This window comes from Strongyloides ratti, assembly GCF_001040885.1.
Source record: "Strongyloides ratti genome assembly S_ratti_ED321, chromosome : 1".
NCBI classification, from domain to species: Eukaryota; Metazoa; Nematoda; class Chromadorea; order Rhabditida; family Strongyloididae; genus Strongyloides; species Strongyloides ratti.
This window is the reverse complement of record NC_037307.1, coordinates 2,943,195-2,964,611: the sequence shown is the minus strand read 5'-3', so window position 1 is coordinate 2,964,611 and position 21,417 is coordinate 2,943,195. Positions and strand designations below refer to the sequence as shown.

The 21,417-nt window shown below is 21.0% G+C and overlaps 7 protein-coding genes across 7 annotated transcripts; 4 read left to right on the top strand and 3 right to left on the bottom strand.

The window, feature by feature from the left end:
• Positions 1–81: 81 nt before the first annotated feature.
• SRAE_1000093600 (Dihydrolipoyl dehydrogenase) lies at positions 82–1,766 on the top strand (the record flags this gene model as incomplete). The annotated part of the gene is made up of 3 exons (XM_024647829.1): positions 82–99; positions 197–314; positions 361–1,766. The coding sequence occupies 3 exons, from the start codon at positions 82–84 to the stop codon at positions 1,764–1,766; spliced, it is 1,542 nt and encodes a 513-aa protein (XP_024501868.1).
• Positions 1,767–2,849: 1,083 nt separating this feature from the next.
• On the bottom strand, positions 2,850–4,567 carry SRAE_1000093500 (Fizzy/cell division cycle 20 related 1; the record flags this gene model as incomplete). The annotated part of the gene is made up of 4 exons (XM_024647828.1): positions 2,850–2,909; positions 2,959–3,087; positions 3,134–4,417; positions 4,460–4,567. The coding sequence occupies 4 exons, from the start codon at positions 4,565–4,567 to the stop codon at positions 2,850–2,852; spliced, it is 1,581 nt and encodes a 526-aa protein (XP_024501867.1).
• Positions 4,568–8,954: 4,387 nt separating this feature from the next.
• SRAE_1000093400 (F-box domain-containing protein) lies at positions 8,955–9,982 on the top strand (the record flags this gene model as incomplete). The annotated part of the gene is made up of 2 exons (XM_024647827.1): positions 8,955–9,239; positions 9,305–9,982. 2 exons carry the CDS (start codon positions 8,955–8,957, stop codon positions 9,980–9,982), a joined length of 963 nt encoding a protein of 320 aa, XP_024501866.1.
• A 738-nt stretch (positions 9,983–10,720) lies between these two features.
• SRAE_1000093300 (Fibrinogen binding protein family-containing protein) lies at positions 10,721–12,463 on the bottom strand (the record flags this gene model as incomplete). Its single annotated transcript, XM_024647826.1, has 1 exon — positions 10,721–12,463. The coding sequence occupies one exon, from the start codon at positions 12,461–12,463 to the stop codon at positions 10,721–10,723; it is 1,743 nt and encodes a 580-aa protein (XP_024501865.1).
• Positions 12,464–12,892: 429 nt separating this feature from the next.
• SRAE_1000093200 (Hypothetical protein) lies at positions 12,893–14,578 on the top strand (the record flags this gene model as incomplete). Its single annotated transcript, XM_024647825.1, has 1 exon — positions 12,893–14,578. The coding sequence occupies one exon, from the start codon at positions 12,893–12,895 to the stop codon at positions 14,576–14,578; it is 1,686 nt and encodes a 561-aa protein (XP_024501864.1).
• A 159-nt stretch (positions 14,579–14,737) lies between these two features.
• SRAE_1000093100 (Hypothetical protein) lies at positions 14,738–15,504 on the top strand (the record flags this gene model as incomplete). The annotated part of the gene is made up of 2 exons (XM_024647824.1): positions 14,738–14,791; positions 14,842–15,504. The coding sequence occupies 2 exons, from the start codon at positions 14,738–14,740 to the stop codon at positions 15,502–15,504; spliced, it is 717 nt and encodes a 238-aa protein (XP_024501863.1).
• A 1,707-nt stretch (positions 15,505–17,211) lies between these two features.
• Positions 17,212–18,479, bottom strand: SRAE_1000093000 (Hypothetical protein; the record flags this gene model as incomplete). Its single annotated transcript, XM_024647823.1, has 4 exons — positions 17,212–17,298; positions 17,355–17,914; positions 17,963–18,214; positions 18,296–18,479. 4 exons carry the CDS (start codon positions 18,477–18,479, stop codon positions 17,212–17,214), a joined length of 1,083 nt encoding a protein of 360 aa, XP_024501862.1.
• Between the last annotated feature and the right edge of the window lie 2,938 nt (positions 18,480–21,417).

The following is a 21,417-nucleotide window of genomic DNA, read 5'->3' as shown; positions in this document are numbered from 1 at the left end:
TTAAAAAAATTCATTTGGAGAATTCAAATGAGCCTCAGATAATAAGAAAATTTTACATACATATTTTCTAGTTGTCTCGTTATGTCTCCAATTGGTATAGTATAACCTTGTAAGAGTATGTAGTTTACTTCAGTCAATTTTTATTGAGCTCATTTCATTTCCAATAAGCTTTACTAATAAAATATAATTATTTTAGGTTCCACTACCAATATATAATTGTAGTATGGCTTTATCAAGATTATCTTCAGCTAGAATTTTCTCTTTACAAACACAAAGTCTTATCAATGGAGCACGTTTTTGCTCTTCAAAACCAGGTTATTTTAATTTTTTTTTATTAATTTACTTTAAAATTTATTTTAGATGCTGACTTGGTTGTTATTGGTGGTGGTCCAGGAGGTTATGTTGCTGCTATTAAAGCTGCCCAACTTGGAATGAAAACTATTTGTGTTGAGAAAGATTCAACACTTGGTGGTACATGTTTAAATGTTGGTTGTATTCCTTCAAAGTCCCTTCTTAATAATTCTCATTATTATCATATGGCTAAGCATGGAGAATTAACTGCAAGAGGTATTGAATGTAGTGCTACTCTTAACTTGGATAAAATGATGGCAGCTAAAGCTAATTCTGTCAAAGCACTCACTAGTGGTATTGCTATGCTTTTCAAAGCAAACAAAGTTGGTCACATTCAAGGACACGGTACAATTGTTGGACCAAATCAAGTAAGTGTTAAAAAAAGTGATGGTTCTACACAAGTTGTTAGCACTAGAAATATTCTTGTTGCTACTGGTAGTGAAGTTACTCCATTTAATGGAATACAAATTGATGAAGAAAACATTGTTTCATCTACTGGAGCTTTATCTTTAAAAAAAGTACCAAAAAAGATGGTTGTTATTGGAGCTGGTGTTATTGGGCTTGAACTTGGATCTGTTTGGCAAAGACTTGGAGCTGAAGTTACAGCTGTTGAATTTTTAGGACATGTTGGTGGAATGGGAATTGATATGGAAGTATCAAAGAATTTCCAAAAAATTTTAGGAAAACAAGGGTTTAAATTTCTTCTTAATACTAAAGTTATGGGAGCTAAAAAAAATGGTGAAAATATATCTGTTGAAGTTGAAGGAGCTAAAGATGGTAAAAAACAAACACTTGATTGTGATACACTTTTAGTATGTATTGGAAGAAGACCATATACAAAAAATCTCGGATTAGAAAGTGTTGGATTAAAAGTTGACAGTAAAGGAAGAATACCTGTAAATGAACGTTTCCAAACATCAGTTAAATCTATCTTTGCTATTGGTGATGTTATTGATGGACCAATGCTTGCACATAAAGCTGAAGATGAAGGAATTCTTGCTGTTGGTGGAATGTGTGGTGGAGATACACATCTTGATTATAATTGTATTCCATCAGTTGTATATACTCATCCAGAAGTTTCATGGGTTGGTAAAAGTGAAGAAGATCTTAAGAAAGCTAATGTTGCATACACAGTTGGTAAATTCCCATTCGTTGCTAATTCAAGAGCTAAAACAAATAATGATCAAGATGGTTTTGTTAAAGTTTTATCAGACAAAGCAACAGATAAACTTCTTGGAGTACATATTATTGGACCAAATGCTGGTGAAATGATTGCTGAGGCAACGCTTGCCTTAGAGTATGGTGCATCATGTGAAGATATTGCTCGTGTTTGTCATCCACATCCAACCCTCTCAGAAGCTTTCCGTGAAGCAAATCTTGCTGCTTTTTGCGGAAAACCAATTAACAGTTTGTAGATTAGTTATTACTTTTCATATATCATTATTGTTTAGCTTTTACTCTTTTTTACCTAATAGGGCTATTATGAAAAATAGAATAAATTACTTTTTTTGCACTTTAAGTTATTAACTTGTAGGAATTTAAAAAACTATAAACAATTTGTATGAAAAATAGTCATACAAATAGAGTATTAATTTCATTAACGATTACTTTAAATCGTTAATTTAAGTAAGAAAATTTAAGTTGATAAAACTTTTTTCAACATTTAAAATTTTAAAAACTTTTTGTTGACTAAAAATTTACGCTTTTTAAAAGATAAAATTTTGCCTAGAAAAACTTTATCATTTCACAGACATGGCTTCGGGAATACTATAATTGCACTTTTTAAAATTAATAATTATTTAATAAAATTTTAGACAAAGATAAAAAAATGGCTAAAATTGGAAAGATATTTCTAGAATCAAATTTATCTAATTCAAAGATTATAGTTTTATATTAAATATAATAAAAAAATTAACATATAATATTAATTTAAATGTTAAACTTTTTTAATTAATTTTGTTTGATATAGTGAAAACATACATATAAAAACTTAAGCTTTATATAATTTTATTTGTCTTAATTATGAGCACGTTCTTGAAAATTTTTTTCAAATTAAATTTCTTATTTAATTTCCAGTTATATATTTGATGCGATGATAAAATTAGACTTAATAAACTTGTCGTAAAAAAGTAATCTAGAATAGTCAGATTGTTTTTGTAAATCTATGCTGTGTCTTGAAAGACGATTTTCTTCAAAAAATATTTCTTACTTTTGTTTTTAACTTCAATTGATGACAATTTATAAAATTTCAATAAAAGTATAGTCATGATTATATAGAAAGTTATGTTTTTTATGGATTATTAGATGGACATAATTTTAATAATAAGTTAGTGTCAAACAGCAATTATTGATAACTTTTATCCAGAAAAAATTTTCATACAAAACATTTCAATTTTCGTAAACAAAGAAGATTCATCATTTTTAAACTTTTGCTTACAATAGTATTCATAAAAATTATATTAAATCATTAGAAACAATTGAATAACAAAAGTTTAAGGCTATTTATTTAACAAATCATAATTCATATGATTAAAAACATCATGGATGTTTGAAAAATTCTAAAACAATAAATACAACAAATATATTTTATTAAAATTATTAACGAACTAGATTGTATGGAACAATTTTGGAACGAAAAGTAGAAACATTACGGCATACATTAGGAAATAATTTCCACCAACGTAAAGATTCATCATTTGATCCAGTAATCACTGATTGACCATTTGGGGACATTGCCTAAAAACTCAAGTAATTATAAAAAAAAATATTTAATTAAACATACGCTATATAAAACTCTTCCTTCATGTCCCTTTAATAAAGCCCAAGGCTTCATACTTGGATAATCCCATACTATAACAGCATGTTCTTGATATCCATGTGTGGTAACAAGTTGAAAAGTGTTCTTTGACCATAATAAGGTACAAATTTGTGAATTTGTTTTAACAGATTTAATCGATGATCCCGTATTTGTATCACGAATATAAATTGTTTTGCAAGATGTTCCACCACCCGTAGCTAGTATAGCATTATTATGATGTGACCAAGATAAAGCTTTAACAGCAGCAGTATGTTCATTGTATGTATCCATTGATGAATTTTTGCGTACATTCCAAATATTTACAATATTATCATTACCACCAGAAGCTAAAAGATCTCCAGAACTATTCCATTGAATTCCACAAACTTCATATTTATGATTTTTCCATCTATGAATAACATTATTATAATTTCTTTGATCAAGATTTATAATGTATCCACTTTTTGTTGCTAGTGATAAAATACCTCGAGAACCCCAAGCAAGATTACCTATTCTACCAAATTCATTATCATTTGAAAATAATTCAACTTTTTTTTCTAAATCCCATACTTTTATTTCACCAGTTCTTGTACCAAATGCAATTAATTCACCAGATGGAGAAAATTTTACTGAAGCTATATCTTCTGTTGCATCACAAAGTTGGGTAACTTCAGATGTCAAAGCATCATATAAAAATAATCTATTTTTTAAACAAACAGCAATTATATTTTTAGATGACCAATCTATTAAATTTGAATAAAAATCATCAATTAAATCTGGTGCATCTAATGTTCTATATGATTCTGATGGAATTTTTGGTTTTTTTGATACATTTTGAGTAAGTAAATATAAACTTGCTTGGGAAAATGGACATGGATATGATGTAACAATATTTGCTTTATACTCATGTCGTCTCTTCTGTATCCGTCCACAACCATATTTAAATAATGGTGTTATATTTGCAATTTTTTCACTAGCATTACAATAACCCGGAATACTTTTTTTATCAATTTTATATATATTTGAATTTAACATTTCATTACGAAGTAATAATTTATGTACATGATTCTGATTTTTTGATGGAGAATTTCGTGTTTCATGAATTTTACACCGTTTATCATTTTCATTATCATTTATATCACTAAATATACTACTTTGTAAACCTTCACTCCAAATAGAACTCCAATCTTCTTGTGTCTCTCTAAGTGGTATATAACGATCTCCACCATTATGAGAATATGGATAATATGAATAATTAATTGAACCATCCTAAAAAAATTAAACCTATCTGTCACAAAAATATTTACTTACGCTCCCAACATATTTAGTCGGAGTTTTTCTAATAGCTTTTCTTGAAACAAGACAAGCCAATGGACTACAAATATTTTCTTTTTTAATTGGTGTTTCATATATTTTCATGATTATTTTAATAATAATTTCGTAATCAAAATCTTAATATAGTTAAGCAAAGTTGTTTTAGTTTTTATAATAATTTACAGATTATCTTGTCAAGAAAAAAAAAAAATAATTCCTTAACATTCAAAGAAATATTTATTAATGAATGATGAACTTTGATTTTTTTTTAAAAAAAAATTAATCAAATTAGCCAATTGCGGAAGAGATTATTACTTTATTGCAACATATGTATTATATCAATATAAAAATTAATTCCATAGGTATCATTCCAAAGGTAATTTATCACTTATATGCAGTGACATTTTTCATAAATATATTAATAATCTATCTATATATTTTATTATCATATCAAATATATATTCTTAACTAAATAAATGACTATTTTTTTATTTGTATAAGATAATTTTTTTTAAAAAATATTTTAGATATATAAAATTAAAGTATAATTTTTATCATAAAAGTATAAAAAAAAATTTTCTATTAATAATAACATTTTAAAATGAGTAACCTTTTTAATATAAACTGATTACAATAATATTATTGTTAGATGAGATATTTGATGTTAATTTTAACATGAAAAAAAATTTAAAAAAAATTTTTTTTTTTTACTTTTTAAAGGTTTATAAAGAAGATTAGTATCTCTTGTCATTTTTAAACTTTATTTCTTTTTTATTATTATTATATTGCTCCAGTAATATTATTGTACAAATTTTTATCTTTAAATTTCTCAATATTCAAATAAATTTAAGTAGTGTTAAAAATTTACTTTTTTTTTGACTTTCTGATTATATGAATTTATCAAATTCAATAATTTATTATAATATAAGTAAAGAATGGATAAAATATTGAAGTATATCTCTCTGAAAATATATTTATTTTTATTTTAAAGAAAAATTTAACAAATATTCAACTTTAAAATGAATAAACTATTAATCACAGGAGGCATATTATATATGTATTCAATGAATCAACATAATATAATAAATATGTATAGTAATATGGTATATTAAGAAGAATTAAAAAATTTTTTAATAATGAAAATAAAATTTTTTACAAACTTTATCAATTTTTGTATACCAAAAATAGTTGTATCTTTAATTTAATAAGAGTGTATAACTTTAAAATATGTTATAATGGAGCAGAAATAATTATTTATTATGAAAATGGAGTATTGGTGGGGAAGCTTGTGTAATTTGGAGGATATTAATTTTATTAAAAAAAATGAATTTGATCCAACTTAAATATTTTTTTTTATATTTATGTCACATAAAATAATTTTATATAAATATAGTAGAAGAGTTTTACAATTATATTTGTTATAAATCATTTTAAATAACTAATCTTAAGTTTTGATAATTAAAAACTTTTAATGAATTGAAAAGGGTTTGTATAGTTTCAATTAATTTTGAAAATTTAAGAAATGAAAAGATAAAGTAAGAACATAAATATAAAATAAAAGTTTAATAATAAACAAAATTAAACATTAAAAAATATGATCATTTTAAATATATTAAATAGAATTTTTATAATTTAAAAAATTAAAATTTTTTTTACATTTATGTAATTTTTTTCCTGAAAAAGTCAGTAAATATTTAAATCTTTAACTTTATGTTACTTAAAAATATGTCTTTATTATATTATTTAACTGTTAAAATATTTCCACTTTATTATTAAAAATTCACCCATTAAAAGTTATAATACTTGTTGATATGTAAATATTTGAAAGGATGTTCTTAATGTAATCTCTTTTAAAAAATTTTTAATTTTAATATTAATAATTTTTTATTAATTCTTTATTGTAAACATGAAAAATTTTTACAAACTTAAATTTATGAAAAAAAAAAAACCATCTGTTAAATTAATTTTATTTATATCCAATATTTTATTTTAATATCATGTAATTTTTTTTTCCATTAAAATAGTAAACATATAAATGAGTCAAATTTTGAAATATAAAAAGATAGATTAAATGTAAAACATAATTTATGTACTTTTATTTACCAGAAATATTTTAAAATTCTGTATTGCTGATGTAGTACATATTTATTTCTAATTACGTGAATGCTTTTTATAATATTATGTATATTTATTGTCTTCAATTTATCATTAGAAATAATTACACGTTTCCTTGACATAACAGTTTTAATTGAGAAAATTTTTACTTAAAAAAAAAGTAATTATTTATATTAGATAAAATATTGTGACATTCAATAAAATATTATTAATTTGATATAATAGAAAAAAAAAAAACTTTTGTATTGCAATTATTTTATGATCAATATTTATTAACAACTTTGATTTTTTTATTTAACTAGAAATAAACAACTTTCAATTATTAATTAATTTCTATGACGTTAAAATATTTTTTCAAATAAATACTTTTTCAGATAACTTACTTTTATTCATTATATAGGTATTAGTTTGTTTTTAAAAATTTACAAAAAAATTTTTACACATAAATAAAAATGAATATTTGTAAAAGTATTTTATTTATAAAAATTTTCATATAAATATTGTAATAATTATTTTGTCCTTTAAATGTTGTTTATTTTATAAATATATGTAATTGTTATCAAAAATTGAAAACTATATTGTTTGATTGTTTTATATCAATATTATCTATAATAACTTCTGTTTGTCTAAATGATTTAATTTTTAAATTAATAAAAAGACTATTTATTTATAAAAAAAATCAACCTTTTAGTAGTTATACATTAAGAAAAGTAGTAGCCATTTTATTGTTTTATTTATATAAATTTAAAGTATCTAATAACTTGTTTGAAAAATATTTATTACTATGTTATTTTAATTTCTAATATGAGAAGATTTCATTTTTTGCCACAAAAAAAAAGAATATTAAATTAACTTTTGATTAAAAAGTTTTGATTATTAATTGAAGAAATAGGAAAAAATTGTTAACTCAAATATTTACATCACTTATTTTTTTTTAATAAAACTTAATATTTTCACAAAGATAATGTATTTCCCATTACTATTAATATATTATATATACTAGTAAAAATAAAATTGATAAAATCAAAAAAAAAATACTTCTCTAAATTAAGTTAAAATGAAATTTAATTAAAAAAACTAAAGCTATCTGGACTTTTTAAATTATATTTTGTACTATAAACAAAAATGAAAAATTTTTTTATTGTCAAAAGTTTATCATTTTAAAATTTTTTTTTAAACATATATCATCTACAAATATTCATAATACATTTTTCTCTTATAACTATTCCAGAAAAATTTATATTACAACAAAATGTAAACATGTCAGAATAGGAATTTAATAAATGTATAAAATTTGTTAACTTAAATATAGTTAAGAGATTGTTCTTTAATAATCAAAAACTTAACTAACTACAAATATATATTTTAAATGTAATAATTTTGTTATTGAAAAAAAAATTATACAAAATAAATATATTACTTTGAGAACTAGTGAAAGGAATAAAATACATCCACGTAGATTAATAATTTTCTTTTTCATTCAGAAAATATTGTAAATTTGAATTATGTATTCATAAAGTTTATTCCTTGAGGAAGTTATATAACATTTCTCATTAATAATAAATTTTAAAATATACTATTTATATAATAATAATTAAAAAAATTTTTTATCAAGTACAATTACGACAAATATATTAATATTTTGTTATTTTAGATATTCAGTAATAGTAAGTTTTTTTTTAGTCATTATAAGAATACTTTCTAGTATATTATAAATATAATTTTTTATAAATGTATTCTGAAAAAAAATATAGTGATGTAAATGTAATTTTAATGTTGAATTTAATTTTATCACGTGAATATTTAAAAATTTATATAAAAATGTTTTTAAGAATATTATAACTTTACTTGATTAAGAAAAAAATATGTTTATAATAACACATACTGTTTTAGTAATAATTTTAAATTCATAAACAGTATAAACTTAAGCTTTTTTTTTTTGATTTTTTGAAGAAAGTTTATCACGATTTCTAAAATTTTTTTTATACTTAATAATAAGTTAATTTTTTTTTGATTTTATAATAAAGATTTATAAAATTTTCATTTAATGATATAACTATAAATATATAGTTTAAGAAACTGATAAAATATGCAAATATATATATATTTTTTTAATTTTAAAGTATATATTCTCTATAATACATATTGAATATCTAGTCTTCTAATTGTATATACGATAATTTTAAATAAATAAAGATAACTACCTATTGAAATATTTTTGTCTATAATAAGTTTAAAAAATTTCTTATTTGTATGAAGCGTCTAATTCCTGAGTGGCAAAGTGTTGTGTTTATTAGAAAAACATCTACTTTGCCAATAATATTTTTACAAAGATGTAAACTTTTTTTACACTTTTATTTTTAGATATATTTTTAAGATGGAATCTCATAATAATTTTTCTTTATTTCCTTTTGAATTATTACCAAATGAAATATTAAAACTTGTCCTTAAAAAAGTTGATTGGAAAACAATATATAATCTTAGATTGGTATCAAAATTTTATAATAATTTTATTAAATATAATCTTTATTCTTTACCAAAACCAAAAATGGAAGAACTTACAATTAAAAGTACCTACTCAAAATTTGGTACAATAGTTAAATTTTATTGTACTTGTGAAAATAAACAAATTAAAGTTAATTATTTTTCACCTCCAAATGAAGTATGTTTTTTTTTTATTCTAATACAATATTATGTTTTGTCTTTTTTCTTTTTTTTTTACTTTAGAAAATAATTAATATTGAAAAAATTGAAAGATATCTTAAAAAAATGGATTTATCAAATTCTGGTATAATTGTTATGGATGTTATTGGGCAATCAAAAATTTTTGAAATATGTAATCGTTATTTTAAACATGGTTCATCAGTATATAATTTAACAATTAATGCTGAGAGATGTTCAGAATTTGAAGATTTTACAATGTTTATACAAAAATTTAAAAATATTACTTATATGGAGTTGACAAAATTATGTTTTGCCAATAAAATTATTCCTTTATGTTATAAATTACCAATAATTAATGAAATGGAAAGTTTATCTGTTGTTGAATGTCAATGTACAAATTTTATAAATTTTGAAATGATTGGTGATATATTAATGAGTACAAAAAAACTTAAATTTTTAATATTATCATCTAATTCTGAGGATCTTGAAGTTGTTTTAAAACAAAATATAAAAAAAAGACATTCATTTCTTATAGGTAAAGATAATAATAATATAAATAATGTAGATGGTAATATTAATAATTTTGAAGAAATTAATGAAGAAGAACTTAATAGAGAGATTCCATCTAAAACATATTTTATTGGAGAGGATAATGATTCTGATAGTAATGTTGACAATCTTGTAAATCAGCCATGTACTAAATGGGTTGCTGCACCAAATTTTTATATAGCATATTTGTAATTTGTTAGATTTATTCAAAAAAATTTATGTTATATATTTAGTTTGATTGTTAACTTAAAATTTGATGCTTTTTTAAATATAATATTATATTTCTTTTAGAAATAGCTTTAGTTATAAGATATTTAAATGTAAAAAGTATCTAAAAATTTAATAATATAAATGAATAAATTTAATGTTAATGTACCAAAATTTTATTACTATGATATTTTTTTTTTTAATTTTAAATATAATTATAGTATAAAAAAATTTTATTTGAAAAATGTTACTTATGATATATAAATATCCTGTGTAATATATTTCTATTATAAGATAAAAAATATTTTCTTCATTTTGTAGTTATAATTAAACAAATTTTAAAATTTAAATAATATATGCAAATTTTAAATTTAAATTTTTATAATGTATAGATTAAAAAGTTTGTAAAAATTAACTATTAAGTAATAAATTTCAAATATCAAATGTTTTTATAATAAAAAAATATACTTTTTTAAGCTAAAAAATATTAGTATGGTGATATTAATAATTTATTAAAAAATTTTTATTATAAAAATTATTAAACTTTTTTTAAATTTGCTTATCTAAATTTTACTTTAATCACTTTAATATATTATTGTAATTCTAAATAAAAATAATAAATAAGTACGACGATAAATAATTTTTATGAATATTTTCACTAATAATGTATTAATTATTACATTTCTAATTGAACTAATAAATAAATGTTTACATTTTTTTATATTATGCATCTTCTTCATAAATAATATGTACTGCAACTACATTGTCTTTATTTTTTTTCTTCTTTTTCTTTTTTTTAATTGTTGAAACATTAGTAGATGGCTGTAAGACAGGTTCATGTAATGCATTATACATTATAGCTTTTGTTTTTTGTTTATCTGGCATATCACTTGGTAATACTACATATTTATTATCATCATCATTGTTATCTTCATCATCATTATGATTTTGTACATTTCCTCCTTTATTACTAATAGGTTTAGTTGTTGATAAATTTGTACAATGTTTTTCATCTGCAGAAAGTAATGGATTTGAAGAAAAGGTGTTATCATCTATTTGACCATAAATTTGTTGTCCACCATTATTTTTTTTTAAATTAGTTGTAGTGTTTTGAGATAAACTCATATAATTATCTCTTGGATCTTTTTGTAAGTTAGATATTGTTGGAGTAGTATGAAGATTTTTATCTTTAATATCATAATTTTTACCTGGTATATTGTTTTCTAAATTTTTTTGTACATTGCTTTGTAAATTATTTTGTAGATTGTTTAATACGTTTCCCTGAATATTGTTAGGTACATTACCTTGTATATTTTTGGGTACATTTCCTTGTAAATTGTTAGATACATTTTCTTGTGGATTTCTAGATAAATTTCCTTGTATATTATTGGATACATTACCTTGCATATTATTGGGTACATTGTTAAGTACATTTCCTTGTATATTGTTAGGTGCATTTCCTTGTATATTGTTAAGTACATTTCCTTGTATATTATTGGGTACATTTCCTTGTATATTATTGGGTACATTACCTTGTATATTGTTGGGTACATTTCCATGTACATTGTTAGATACATTACCTTGTACATTTTTTTGAATCATTTCTTTAGGAACATCAATATAAAAAACACCATTATTTGAATTGTGTGCAATAGATGGAGCCATATAAATACTTTTTGCAATACCAGAACTAGGTTTCGTAACAGGATTAACATTAGTTCCTGATGAACCATTAGAAAAAGTACCTCCACCAACTGGATTTTCATTAAGACTAACATTTGTTCCAGATGAAACATCAGAAAAAGTACGATTACCAACATGACCATCCTTATTGCCAACAACTGCTCCTGATGAACCAATAGGATAAGCATTTCCAGTACCAGGATTTCCAGAATTACCAACAACTGCTCCTGATGAACCAGTAGGATAAGCATTTCCAGTACCAGGATTTCCAGAATTACCAACAATTGCTCCTGATGAACCAATAGGATGAGCACTTCCAGTACCTGGATTTCTAGAATTACTAACAACTGATCCTGATGAACCAATAGGATGAGCACTTCCAGTACCAGGATTTCCAGAATTACCAACAACTGCTCCTGGTGAATTATTAGTGGACTGACCTTTACCAGCAATAGTATTATTATTGTTGACTCCAGTAACTTTTACTGCAGCATAAATAGAAGATCCATTACAATAAGCACCCCCAGGGGATAAGTATGCACTTGAATTTTTAGAACCATTACTACCTCCAAAAGCTTCATTTCCTCTTGATAGAAAATTAATATTGTTATTATTATTATAAGGACTATTGGTAATTTGTGTATTTTGTGATATTAAGTAAACAGAACGTTCACCAATTCCACCAGCACCTTTTGAATTCTTATTATTTTTACCATCATTTCCCGAACCATGATTTGCATTGGTACCTGGTGCACCTGATGCACCAAGATAAACAGATGACATAATAAGAAAAATTAAAAAAAATGTTTGTTTATAATCATTTATATTAATATTCTATATCATATAATTTAAATATTAAAAAAAAATAAATTATTTTTTTTTATTAGTATTATTTTGTCAAATAAATTTCTCATGTTCAAATATTTCTAATCTATAATTTTTTATTATCATTCGATTTTTTTTTTTAAAATATAAACATCACTTAATTATATATTTTTATTAAATATAAAAAAAGTTAACAAGCCTAAGCTTAATTTTAAAGTAAACATATTGATATACATATATTTAAAAAAAAAAACAAATGTTAGTTGTTAAATAACAAAATTTTTAACAATAAATATAAAATCATGTGTTTTAAAGTCATAAAATATATCAACTCTAATGTTTTAACATTAAAAAATTTTTTTTTATTAACATTATATTTTACTAAGAATGGATCAAACGAAAGTGGTTAATGATGCTATCTCACAAAAACATATTCTTACCAAAATTTTAAATAATATGGAATCACTAACTGATATAGTTAATTTTGGAAGAACAAATAAATTTATCTTTACACAAACTTCAAAATGTAATATTAGAAAATATTTAGATCTTGAAATACCTTATTATACAATATATGTAACAGTATGTAAAGATAGTAATGAAATGAAAATATTTTGTAAATCTTCAAAATTAATTACATCAACTATTGAGGAAGAAATTAGAAGATTAAAAGGAATTTCTCTTGAACATGTAGAAAAGACATCAAATATAACAATTTGGTTTACAGGTTGGAATTTTAATATGACAAAAGATAAAGAAGATTTCATCAGTAGTAGTTGTGCTTCATTTATTGATTTTTTATTTCAGATATTTGTTAATTCTTTTACCTTACGATTACATTTCTCATCTTCACCATCTATAAGATGGTTTCAATTATGTATTATTAAAAAATTAACAAGTTCTAGAATAAAAATTATTAAAGGAGTAACAATAGAAAGTATTCTTAATTATTTAGATCAAAATGAAATATTAAATGAAAATGATATATTTGAAAAGATAAAAAATTTAAAAGAATTTTGGTTACATTTAGGAACTGAAAGAATAAAATTTAAAAATTATACCTTAATAGAAGATAAATTATCAATATTTTTTAAATCATTATCAAAAAAGGATAAATGTATAGTAACTTTATGTAATTTTACCAATGCAAATAATAATGAAATATTAATAAAATTTATATCATTATGTGAAAAAAATAATATAAATGTTATTATTGATGATTTTCCAAATACATGTTTAAAAAGTTTAATCAAAGGAAAGTATAAAGAAATAAACTTTAATAGAAGTAATATTATTGGTTTAAAAATAAATATTAAAAGTGAAAAACAATGTGAACAGTTAAATGATCTTTTTATTTCTAATAATAATTTAAAAAATTTACATATTTTTATTAAAAGAAGTTTTATAAATGATATTATAAAATATGGTAAAAATATTGAAACAAGAAAAAGAAGAATTCATTTAATTTTAAATTTTAAAGAATTAAATAAATTAAAGAATTTAAAAAATTTAACTATATCATTTGAATTTGTAGAAAGAGCATTTTCTGGAGCTAAAGCATTACATATGGTTTATGAATTAATGGGATTGATATGTGAAAGATTGTCAACATTAATGCCTAGTACTATTAAGAAACTTTATTTAAGTGAAGTTCCTGATTTGTCTAATAATTGTTTAGCAAGTATAACAACAAACATGCCTTTAATTGAATGTTTATTTTTAAAATTTGTCAATGAAATTGGAAGTGATGGTTTAGAAAATTTTAAAAATCTTAAATATCTTTATATGTGGAAAGAAATAAGAATTAAAATTCCAAAATGGATATATGTTGTTGTTATAGATACATTTGGTTCACCATTTGCAAGAAGTATCAAAATTAATCCTGACAATACATTGTCTCCATCACTTCTTCAGGAGGCTAATGAATATTATAATAAATATATGCAAAGAACATTCAATTCTTCTTTTAGATACATCTCACGATATGGAATTAAATATAATATTTTTTTTAATGTTTTATATGATTGGAATTGTTATCTTTGGATGTTAGATGAACTTGATACACTTTATTAGTTTTTTCTTTTTTTAATAGTCGATAAAAATGATAATAAAAAAAAAACAATGACAATTGTAAATAACTAAAGTGATGAATTCAACAAAATCATTTTTTTTATCGTATATAAACTATCTTTATCAATACAACTTTTGTCATTTTCATTTACCACTTCAAATATGACTCGTTCTAAAGTATCATCTAAAAAGTCTAAATTATCAAAAAGAAAAAATGTAATTTATACAATTTATTTTTATCTTTTTTATATATGTATTTTTTTTAGCCAATTATGGATGGAAAAAAAAATTTGACTGATAATAATGGAATTTCAATGATAGGACAGGAAAAAAATGTTGAATCAAATATATATAATACCATAAAAGGATTTTCTGATGATTCGAGTCATTTAATAAGGGAAATAAAAGAAGATGATAATATAACGTTAACCACTAACTTTTCTGAGAAATGTGATTCTTTTCTCACCAAAAATATTAACTATCAAGAACACAATTCTTTTTTTGATGGTTCAATGACAATTGTTCCCTCAATAAATGTTGATTTAAATGAAACTTTTAAAGAATTAGCTGACATAGAAAATTCTACATTTGATGGAAATTTCAATGAAACTTCTTTATCATTTATTCGAAATGTTTCAAGTATGAACAATATGGGATTAGGGTCTAAAATTCTGAAGAATAGAAAAAACATTGATTTTAACAATTTGTCAATTGCTTCTCCACGGGAATGTTTAAGAAAAATGCAAGAAGATCGTGTTAAATTATTGTTCATTAATGATAAATCTATATTAGATATGAAAGGAAAATCTGATATGAATGTCTCTGTAAATATTGATAAAAAACAAAAAGAGGAGAGTGATAATAAACCAGTTCTTCGGCGTTCAGAAAGAATTAGACAAAAAATGATAAAGAGATATGGCTTGATGTAACTTGTAAAATTAAAAAAAAATTTCTAATTATTGTGTAAAGACTATTTATAGTTTAAATGTATATTATTTTGTATATGAAATAAAAAAAAATCATTAAATGAAACTATTTTTAAAATATTATAACATTTTTCTTCTATTTATTCCATATTTTATCTATATTAAAAACATAAAATATTTAATGAAAAAAGATATTTTATAAAATATATTAAATAATATATATTATATTGGTTCATAATTGTTCCCTTTACAATAACATATTATAAAAAATTATATAAAATAGATATTTCAAAGTAATAATGTTACTAATTAAAAATATTATAATGATTAAAAAAAACATCTGGAAATTAAAGTTTAAATAAGTTTATTTTTTATTTATTCCTTTTGACATTTTTTATTATTATCTTAAACATTTAATTTGTCAAAAATTACTATCAAAAGTAGTAGAATTTTATATAATAAAAAAATTACTAATTAGTGGAACTTTATTTTATCTATTTATTTTAAAATAATAAAATTTTATTTATTATAAAATTTCATTTTAATATTAAAATTTGTAAATTGGTAGAAAATTAAAATAAAGATAAAATTTATTAAACTTTCTTTTACAGTAGAATATATTTTTATTATCAGAAGATGTACTCAATTAAAGTTTGTTAAATATGCAAAAATCACTTTAATAAATCAATTAACAAAAAATATTTTTTACACTCATATACATGAAGAAAAAAGTTAAATATTACAACTTATAAATTGACTACTTTGATATTATACATAATTTTATTTATAAAAAAAAAACCAATTATAATAGTAACAAAATAACTTTTCAATATTTTTAAATATCTTTAAAACAACTTTAATATTATAATTTTATTTAAAAGAAGAGAAAAAGATAACAGAACAAGGTTAATCATCAACAAAAAAAAATGCCCCCTACAAAAGATCACATTTTTATGGAAATAATTTTTAGAAATAAAATTTTTAATACTTTTAATGATGTAATAATAACAGGATAAAATATATGCTAATGATATTTTTATTCTTAAAATGTAATGTTATATATTTCTAATTAAAATTACTTTTTACCAACATTTTAATATAAATTATTTTATGTTTTTTTTTTTAAATTTTTAATAAATTTTTTTTTTAAATTGTACTTCTATTTTAAAATATGTTTAATTAAAGTACAATTATTGTTATGTCATGATCATAATATATTAAACAAATTATTATTTAATTTATGAGTATTTAATTAAGTATAAATTTAAAATACTTTCTTTTTTTTAATTTATAATAATTAAAATATTATCAAAAGTTTAAAGAGGAATTACTTTTTATTAAATAATATTTTTAAAAATTAACATAACATTTTTAAAATTAATTATATTTTTAAGAATCAAAAGTTATTATTTAGTTAGATAGTAAAGTTAACATCAATTGATATGTTTAGTTTAAATAACCTAAAAATTAAATTAAATTATTTTGATAAAATAATGATGTAAAGTTTATTTATACCTATTATCAATGACTCATTTTTATAAGACCATTAATATATAGTTATAATATTATTTTATATATAAAAAGATAACTTTTCAAATAAAAATAACTATTTTAAATTAGTTGAATAAATAAAAAAAATTATTTTTTTAATTACAAAAAAGACCATTTTTAGTTTTGATAAAATGTTGAGAAGAAATATATTTATAAAGATCATCTTCCTGATAACAATGATGATTTTAGTAAACGTAATCCTGATGTATCAATTAATTTCATATCAGATGAATGAATATTAAGTTCCTTAAAAAAAATATTTAATAATATTTATTTTCTATGATATTTAAAAATAAACCTACATTTCTTAGTGACTCTTTATGTGCACTTAATGTTCTATTTTCATTTGCTTCTAAATTAATTTGTGGTGGTTCAATTGCAGTAGGTTCACAAGCTGGAAAATTAGGTCTACCACAGGTAGACATTGTGTAACGTACTATTTTATCAGTTTCTCTAGTACATGTATGAAGTATGTATTTATCTTTTATAATTCTATTACCAACAGAAAGTCTTTGACCATCTTCAGTTTGACATGCTACAATATTAATTAAACCAAATTCACACTTATAAACAATATTTCCTTTTACCCATACTTCATCATTATTATAAATTTTTCCATCTTTTCGGCAACCTGTTTCCATCGTTTGAAAAAAAAATTTATTTCTTATTTGTTTACAAAAATGTACAACACCATTATATGTAATTTTATCACCAGGATTCATTGATATTTTTGTACCATTACTATTTTTATAATAACAACCAATAATAGCATGTCCTGAGGTTGTACATTGCATACGAAAACCACCTGTATTGATAAAATCTCCATCATGATAATGTCTATTACCAATTTTACATGATGATTCTACAGAATTTTAAATATTTTTTTTATTATTATTTTAATTATGCATACCTTCTTGATATTCTACTTTACCATCACCCCTATCAATACATTTATACCAAAATCCTCTAACATATATTGTACTATCTAAAGGTATCTTAACTCTTCCACTTTTTATACTTCCCCTGCAAGCAATGATTTTGAAAACACCATTATTGCAGGCATGCCAGAATTCCTTACCTTTTGGAATGAATTCCTCACCATGCCTTCTTAATATACCATTTTGATCTAAACATGATGACATTTCCCATTTTCCCATATTACCTTAAAATACAACAAAAAAAAAAACAAAAATAAGGAAGTAAAAAAATTTTATAACAAAAATGTGTTATTATGTAAACTAACCTCGAAGTGGAAATCCTTTAATAGGTGATTCAATATGTTGTGTTACATTAAGTGTTGATGTTAACAAGGCATCTGCTGTTACCCGACCTGCCTGAAGAATTGCCTTTTCATTTTTAACATTATGAATGTGAATAAAAATTATAATAAATAATATAGTAAATGAATAGTTATAATATCCTATCATTACTTCTTTTAATTTTTTTTAAAGTTAAAAATAATAAAATTTTATAAATTTTTCAATTTTAAAAGAAATGTTTTTTTTTTATATTTCACCTATTAAAAATTAAAAATTTATTTAAAAAACAAATATAGGTGTATTTTTGTAATATTATATATATATATTTGTGTGACGTCACACTTGTTAAAGGAAGATATAATATCTAGAAAAATTATTATTAAGGGTAAGAAAAGTTTTCTTTTTCTTAATTACTTAAATAAATATAAATATATGACTAAAAATTATAATATATTTATAGAAATAAAATTATTTGTGATAAAAATGCATACCCAATATAATTAATGATTATATATAAGTATATTTAAAAAAGAAACCAGCAACAGGAAAGGCCTTCAAAGGAAAGAATGTGTTGATGGAAGGGAAAAAGATAGAATAATCAAAAGATAGAAAATACAAATGTAGTATGTGTGGGATTTTCTCAAAATGAAAAAATAAATTTGTATAAAAGAAGAGGAAAAAAAAAATTGATCATAAAAATAAACATTTTTGTAAAAATAATTTTTTTTTTAAATTAATCATTTAATAATTAATTACATTTAATTATATAAAAATAATTACTCCAAAAAATATTTTTAATTAAAATAGTAATAATATATTATTCTAATGATGTAAAGAATAAAAAAAAAAAATACTTAGATTAAAACATTTTTTTGATTGACATATACAAAATAAAACATTTTAAATATTCATTATATAAATATCTGTTAGTATTAAATAAAAGAAGAAAAATATTATAGCCATTTTATGTCTATGTAGTACCTAAAATGTATCATATGTTGACACTTCCTTTAATTATAACAAGTATATTCAGTTTATTATAAAAAATTTTTACTTTATGATAATGTGTGATTAATTTTTATTTATGTATAAATAATTAAACAAATAAAAATTAATTAAATTACTATTTTTAGTAGTTTAATTTTAAATGACAATTTATTTTATATTATTGAACCAAATAAAAAATTTTTTTTATTGTTAATTAATGATTAATATTATTAATAAATATAATTTTTTTTTCCTTAAAATTATCAAAAAACTTATTAATTAATAATCATAAAAGTTTATTTTTATTTAAATAAACAAAAACTTTTATGACAAAAGAAAATAATAATATATATTAATAAATAATTAAAAAGGTTGTCATTATATTAAAAATACAAAAAGTTTCTCCACCTAAAATATCAATTTTTTATGAAAAATTTTTGGTTGTTTTGAAAGTAATACTTTTCATATAACATGCTATATTATATTTATTGATATAGTTATTACACAATTGTTATAAAAATTTTCTTTATCTTCTTTTAATATTATCAAAAAAAAAGAGAGAAAAAAAAAATTCTTTTAACAAAAATCTTTTATAATAAATATTATTTTTTTGTTTTATCATAATCTATTGATAAGATTGTATAAATATTATTATTAATGGTTACAAATAATAAGCAAAAATTCTTTTGTCTCTATTGATAAATGAAAGTTAACAATTTAATCATTAATATGATATATATGATGCGGAATGAGAATGTTATGAGATTCAACTTTTTCATACTACAAAAGAAATATATAATATATATTTGATGATAAAAGTTAATTAAAGATTCTATGTATCATTATATATGTTTCACTATATAATTTAACTATATTAATTTTTAAAAGACACCATTATTTATTGTTTCTGATTAAAAAATAAAGAATAATTTTATCTTATTGTCTTCAAAAGATATCTTTCTAATATAATTGAAAAAAAAAAGATGAAAGGATGATGGTATAATAAAATTGTATGTTACGCAATTACGGTAAAAAAGATATAGTTGTTGAGTTATATTATTATTTTGTATTATATGAAATAAATTATTCTTTTATTACTTTTTAATATTACCATTCTATTATATTGTTATTTATTTATTTTTTATTCTTATTTCTGCTAAATGAATAAGTAGATACTTGAACTAACTTTATTAGGTTTAAACTTGTAAAAAGTATGATAATTTATGTGATCTTATATACTTGTTGTCACATCATTTTTACCCTTTTATGGACTTTGAAGAATGACGAAGATGACTATTGCATCATAAGAAGTTAATTTTACCTACAAAAGATTTGCCGCGGTCATTTAAATTACAAAACAAAAAAAAAAGCTGTGAATAAGATTCATCTTAAGAATTGAATTGTTTACATAATATTAAGTTAAACTTTTATTAAATATTATGAAGTATTCTTTAATTGGTTAAATAAAAGATAACTTTTTTTTTATAATTATTATAACAAGTATTAATAAGTGATGAAAAATATGTATATAAATGTGTGTTTATAAGTGTAACTATTTTCCTCACCATTTCCTTTCATCAAATATTTTATGTATATATCTACCTCATAATTATACTATTGTACTTTTATATAATGATGTTTCCTTCTGAAACAACTTTAATAATGTTGGTAATCCAATCTGTCAATTAAAATCATATTAACTAATTCAATAGAAAGAAATAGAAGAAGTTATGAAAATGTTTGGGAGTTTTTAAATAAATATATGATTATAGAAAAGACCTAATATGTAGCACATCAAAATGATCATTATTATTTTAGCGGATGGTTCTTTTAACAATTTTATTCCTCACAATAAATTTTGTCAATGTTACCTGTTAATGGGAAATGAGTGATTCACTTTGCTTTGATATAAATATATATATTATTTTTAAAGAGGTATATATATATATTAATTGTATAAAGTGAGGAGTTAATATAAATGAGAACTCATCAATGTATATGATATTTATTAATGGACATTCAATTGATTTTGTTTCCTTGAAAATGTATTTAAATACATAATTTATATTATATTATATATGTTTTGCTTTGATAATTGATAGTTAAAAAGACACCATTG